The following is a 6,212-nucleotide window of genomic DNA, read 5'->3' on the forward strand; positions in this document are numbered from 1 at the left end:
TTGTGGTTTAGAATATGATCTTATTTTTATTACTGAGATGCAGGGTAAAATATTCTGGATGATTTCATGTATACCAACTGTAGTATAATCACATGTTTACTACATCTTTATTCAAATCCACTGTCAACAATTAGTGACTTTTTTCATAAACAACAATTTGATAAACTGTGATAGAAGAGGCACATTATTAAAGGCCCATTTCCAACCAAACAAGAAACCCTGTCTTAAGTGTAACAGAGAAAACAAGGCACAGTGTGGAAATAAGACAAATTAATCATTATTCCTTTTAAGTGCATGATGAGTAAATGCCATTCTCATGATATCATAGTAATAACCAGTGGTTATAAGGGTCAATATTGGAACATAAACCATGAATCAGGCTCAACAGAACTAGACAAACAGTTTCGGTTTCCAAGCTGGCAAATGAATGGCCTGTTTCCTTCACAAGTGCAACATTAAACAAATTAAATATTATATATCTAATGATACTGTAATAGCAAAGGTTATTATTAGGTCTAAAATGTCAAACTAAATATGAGATTATAGATTTTGTTAACCGTGATCACTTTCGAGTACTCCTCCTCATCAAATTATTGCATAGTCAATGAATATCCCTCTGTACCTCATTTGAACTGGGTGTAATGTTAAGTTGAAGAGCTGTGAAACATTTGTATGATTTTGTGGAGGAAGTGTTCCAAAAAAAGGCTATTTCTTTCTTCTCCTCTTTGTATAAAATAAAGGGGGAACAGCAGTGATAGACCAAAGTGGTAAAGTCACCTTAATCTGTCAATCTGGCAGACACACACGCAGAAACGTCTTCAGGTCAAAGTGAGGGCAAGCTGCAAAGACGGGAGAAGGCCTACAGAAGTACAGATGTTGGAGCAACAACACAAGAGAAAGAGGCAAAAGGTTTTTGTTAACACTTTGGTTCAGAGGCACTCAGCGTGGTCAACATGCAGGGAGAGACTACCCTCCCATCACCACTGTATCAAACAAGCTAGGGAAATACCACATGGATTCATTCAGCCTTGCATGCAAAATAAAAGATTCAGCAAATAACAGATTCCCCTCAGATTCAGTTCAATGCCACCTCTGAACACCGCTCTAGTCTCCTCCTCCACAGTCAGGACCACGTCAGTCAGTCAGTCCTCAGAGTTGTCCAAATCCACCTCCTCCCAGGATGCCTTGGTGCGCTGCTCCCAGTTCTTGGCTTGATCAATCACAGCACGGGAGAGGAGGACCACGCAGGCTGCCAGGCCGGAGATACGGTCGTCGAATGCTGTCCCACTCTCCCAGAGGTCTGCCTCTGTGTTATACACGTGCACGTATTTCATACGGTTGCTCTTGTCATGAGAGCGCCCACCTAGTATGTAGATGAGGCTGCCGAGTACTGCCACACCGGGCTCCCCATGACCAGCTGGTAGAGGAGTCATCACAGACCAAGAGTTATCTGCTGGGCTGTAGCATGCCACCTGGATAAGAGACCAGTAACTTAGTACATTACTTTACATCTAAGCCTTTGTTGCATTACAAACTGTTGCTCAGTCACTTTGAATACCATTGGTAAGTGGAGGTACGGTACCTGGAGAACATCTCGGCGGTACCCGCGCTCATCATTGCTGCCACCAATGACATAGACTCGTCCATTGACAGCAGCCATACCATGCCATGCCCGCTCCACCGGCCCCTCTGCACACGCTGCCCACTGGTTGTGCTGGGGGTCATAACAGTAGGTCTCTCTCAGGTACGCCATTCCCCGCCGCCCACAAGTGACGTACATCTTGCCATCCAAGACTGCTCCGGCGTGTGCATACACCTAGAGGGAAGACTAGACTAGTATTCAGGCATAGGATGGGCACAACATAAAAAAAATAAGAACAAAGGGCCACGGAATATCAAGAATAGCTCATTCAGGGAGGAAAACCATTCTCACAAATGGTGAATTGGTCCTACTTGTTGTTTATCTCAAGGGAAGGTTCCTCATAAATCCCCTTCTCCCTCCATACTTTGATACACTGACAAATAGATATCAGTGAATATCTAGCACCCTCTTATGGACAATATGAGTGCATACTTAGAGGTTTTGCTCTTTATGACGTGATTGTACCTCTCTCCTGAGGGCTGCCACATATTCCCAGGTGTTGGTGTGTGGGTCGTAGCGTTCTACACACTCCAGTTCATTGCTGTAGTCGCGCCCCCCAATAGCGTAGATGTGTCCGTCCAGCACACACACACAGTGGTCTGCATGCTGCTGCTGAAGGGGCTTGATGGAGCACCAGATGTTGTGGCGAGGGTCATATCTGAGAGGAGGAGACAGTGCTTGAGATCAAATATCACGTCTTTTCATTAATTCATGTCAAATGTCAAAAAGAGGACATGCTAATTAATGGCAAAAAGAGGAATGCTAATTAATTGGCAATTAGTAATATTTTGAACGTGCATTTTTGTGATATTTGTCATGCAAAATGATTGCAAAGTTTCAACTGCAGTGATTTAAATCCAAAGAAAAACAAGATTTCTGACTGTTACAAGGACAAATTAAGTCAGCAGTAAACACTTTTTTGAGGAAATTAGAGTTCAAATTCAATTACATGGGAACTCAACACAGAACAACTTATCAGTCAGATGGCATTTTGAGCTGACACCCGTCTGTTTTTATACATGTAGCCTACTCTTTTATGATAGGAATTCATATATATTTTTTAATTTAACTAGACAAGTCAGTTAAGAACAAATTCTTATTTACAATGACGGCCTTGGGTTAACTGCCTTGTTCAGGGGCAGAACGACAGACTTTTACCTTGTCAGCTTGGGGATTCAATCTAGCAACCTTGCCCAACACTCTAACCATTAGGCTACCTGCCGCCCCTATACTGCCCTACCAAGCAAAAAGGCAGTAACTGCACATTTGGTTGAAATTGAGTTAGTCATTTTTGCTACTTTAAATACATGCTTAATCAGGTGGACAAGTATCCTGCCTCTATTGTATTGTGTTTTGGAGAAAATGGGGGTCATTTTAGCAGTAACTGCATAAAGTTACTGTGAAACCAAGGTAAATAAAAGCATTTTTCTCCACACTATGAGCAGTTATTTTTTATTTTTGCCTTTTTGCTCAGTAGGGCAGAATACAGTTTTACTTCTATACAGTGGCTTCTTTCATTGTTAGACACTGCATTCTGCTCTGTATGGTAGATAGTTAAGAGAATCACACAGTAGATCATGACAGCAGGCCTAATGATCAGATCGATACTCTGTTAGAGTGGAACTGCCTATGCTATTGGGTCTCACCTCCAGCAGCGAGTCTCTGCACGAAAGCCGCTGGTGTTCTTGTCTCCCCCAATCAGATAGACAAAGTTGTTCAGCACAGCGATACCTTGGTTGGACATGCGGGGGGCCTGAGCAGCCGCGAGTGTCCTCCACTCACCCCAGCTAGGGTGATAGACCTGGAACAATTCTTCGTTCTCAGTCAGTGAGCCAGAGGAGAACATACCTCCGAAGCCAAGGATGCAGTTGAAGTTGGAACGGGGCTGGGTGAGGGGGCCCTGCAGGATGGGCTGCCAAAGCTCCTGCTCGTGGTAACGCAGTGCAGCTGCCACAAAGTCCTTCAGTGGACACTGATTCAGCCGCCCAAACAGTCTCTGCAACACCTGTTTGTCCATGAGGCAGAAACGCACTGCCTCGAGCATCCTCAGATTGTCCTGGGGGAGGGGGAGAATGAGTAATGGTGCAGAACAGTCTGTTCCACACATCCCTACACAAAGGCCCATCTGAGTTTGTTCATCTCTGATATCATGGTGCCATTCACTAGCCATGTATCTATACAAGCCTGGTGGTCAAACGTGACACAGCTTTCAAAGTTATTGAATTTTCATATAATACAAAATTGCCAGCGGAGGGCATGCATTCTTTTACTGCTTCTGATATACGGCAGTACCATGGGCAAACAGCCTCAAATGTCTCAAAGCGAGTGGCTGACTAACCGGCTGGCCTTACCTGGAGGGACACCTGATCTGTCTCCACCTGCTCTGGGCTGTAGTGGTAGTGCAAAGCTGCCTCGTACACCTCGTTCTCTGAGCTGACCTCCAGCTCGTCACTGCTCAGCACACTGAGAACCTTCTCTGGGGGAAGCTGGCGGTACACCTCTGTGCGAGAGAACGTCTGAATGTTCCTCAGGATGTAGGAGTGCACCTTGGCCCCCAGCTGCTGCAGCCCATACACATCAGCCAGCTTGTCAACTTCCAAGATGTTGCTGTCATCCAGCCAGGAAAAGAGGAAGTCACAGCAAAAGCCAATAACCTCCTCAATCTACAAAATATTAAATCCAAAGGTCACCGGGGGATACAGCCCAAGACATATATATGACTTTGATCCAAAGGATGCAAAAAAAAGAACATACCTGTACAAGAGTGGCAGCAAGCAGGACCTCCTGCACGTTGTCCAGGTCTAGCTCAAGCTCCGATGTGTAGATGAAGTCCAGAAGTTTGGTCATGGCAGTGTAGGTCACCCCATGCACTGGAATCTCTGTCAGCTGCGTCTCTCTGAGACCTCCAGCAAACATCCCTCTGGAGAAAACACAGGCATCGTTAGGGGAGAAATAGCCTCTCCCCAAAGCAAGACGAGGGGAGAACTGACTAAAGTCTTGCAGATGGAAAGTAGTGTCAGGCAGACAGGCCTACCTGAAGTAGTCACATGCGGCAGCCAGGAGGATACGATGGGCTTGGAGGGGCTTGCCCTCCACCATGAGCACTACGTCAAACAGGATGCCACCCTGCCTCAGGCCAAATAGCCCATCCAACAGGCTGCGGGAATGGGCACAACTTCGATATGTCTGGCGGCCACATTGACCAGATGAGCTGGTGGGGCTCCCCATTTGGTTCAGCTCCCCATCATCGGCCATTGCTGATTATTCCTTGTCTCACATTAGGCACACTAGTACTAGCTAATACTCACTCTTCCCATGATGTTTCACATGCTGATGTGGTTGGGTGAGATGAAACATGAAAGGGAAAAATAAAGACAATCATGTAGCTACAGTTGCATAACTAGCTAGCTAACACCCCATGCACACATCATGCTAGATACTTCTTCCATTTATAATCTTATATTAGGCCTATCTGAAGATCTAGCAAGACGAATGTAAATCACGAACTACACTGGTAGTAGTAGTGTGACAGACCACCAGGTTAATAGCTAGTTATCTAGCTAGTGAATAACATAATTGACTTCTTATGACTAGCTATATTGAATTCCTATGATATTCCTCTCTGATACCCATCACGACACCAACATAAACAGACATCACGTGACAAATGGTAGAGCTACCCAAAGATGGTCTAGCTATATACTATATACTACCTAGCTAGTTCATGAGTCATTATTACACAAGCACGCTGTGTAGCAGAACTCTCGAAAAACAGACGTTTCGAACGTAGCAGCAAGGTAGCTAGCTAACATGAACACAGCTCTGCGATATCAGTCTTCTGCAATTACAAGTCGGTTGAAAAATAGTTACGTTGTTTTCACTTTCGATTAGTTGAAACTAAAGCAATATTACCATTTGAACAATGTGGTTAAATAACTAGGGGGAAAAACAAACAAAATACCTAGCTAGCCAGCCGTGTTTACCGTTTCTTTCAGGTATTCATGCGCCCATTTCGTGTGAGGTCATTTCCGTGGACAATATTATTTCTGCGCGCACTAATGTCAGTGGATGATAAAGCATGACTATCTTAAATGTTTGTTTTACAGAAATAATGCATAGCGTACCTATTGTGCTGGATTTCACAGTGATTCGTGCTAATGTTGTGAAAGAAACTGAGGGGAGACTGTCACCTGTGCACTATACAGGGTATTATGTAATGTGAGTAGGCTTGTCTGAAATGTAAATTAAGCGACACAATATGTGATTGTCTCACTGAGATATAAAAGAACGGATAGCCTACAGGAAATGTACTTCTTGTTTGTGGCAGATGCGGAATAAATGTAACGTATGCCCATTAGTTGACTTACCAGAAGAGGGCGCTCTTTCCTCAAACAAACGTCCTCTCTATCAACCCTGTGTTCATGTCAATGGGTGTGTTCGAGCATTAAGCCTAGACAAAAATTGTCAGTGAAGTCGGGGGAGCTGCATCTGTGACTGCCGAAAGTGGGACACTAGTGATTTTCCAACAGCAAACCTCAAATCAGCACGGCAGTGTTAACATTGTTGATAA

General features: G+C 44.4%; 1 protein-coding gene across 4 annotated transcripts; it reads right to left on the bottom strand.

Annotated features, from left to right (window-relative positions):
- On the bottom strand, positions 1 to 5,873 carry klhl22 (kelch-like family member 22). 4 transcript variants are annotated; one of them, XM_039013436.1, is made up of 8 exons: positions 5,767 to 5,873; positions 4,677 to 4,972; positions 4,397 to 4,562; positions 3,994 to 4,305; positions 3,289 to 3,698; positions 2,108 to 2,300; positions 1,583 to 1,816; positions 1 to 1,472 (listed from the first exon to the last, which is right to left on the bottom strand). In XM_039013436.1, the coding sequence occupies exons 2-8, from the start codon at positions 4,895 to 4,897 to the stop codon at positions 1,143 to 1,145; spliced, it is 1,866 nt and encodes a 621-aa protein (XP_038869364.1). In that variant the 5' UTR covers positions 4,898 to 4,972; positions 5,767 to 5,873; the 3' UTR covers positions 1 to 1,142. The 4 variants fall into 4 exon arrangements, with proteins under 4 accessions (XP_038869364.1, XP_038869363.1, XP_038869362.1 ...); XM_039013435.1 differs by lacking the exon at positions 5,767 to 5,873 and adding an exon at positions 5,626 to 5,725; XM_039013434.1 differs by lacking the exon at positions 5,767 to 5,873 and adding an exon at positions 5,604 to 5,713.
- Positions 5,874 to 6,212: the final 339 nt, after the last annotated feature.

The sequence above is a fragment of the Salvelinus namaycush genome, chromosome 18, assembly GCF_016432855.1.
Source record: "Salvelinus namaycush isolate Seneca chromosome 18, SaNama_1.0, whole genome shotgun sequence".
NCBI classification, from domain to species: domain Eukaryota; kingdom Metazoa; phylum Chordata; class Actinopteri; order Salmoniformes; family Salmonidae; genus Salvelinus; species Salvelinus namaycush.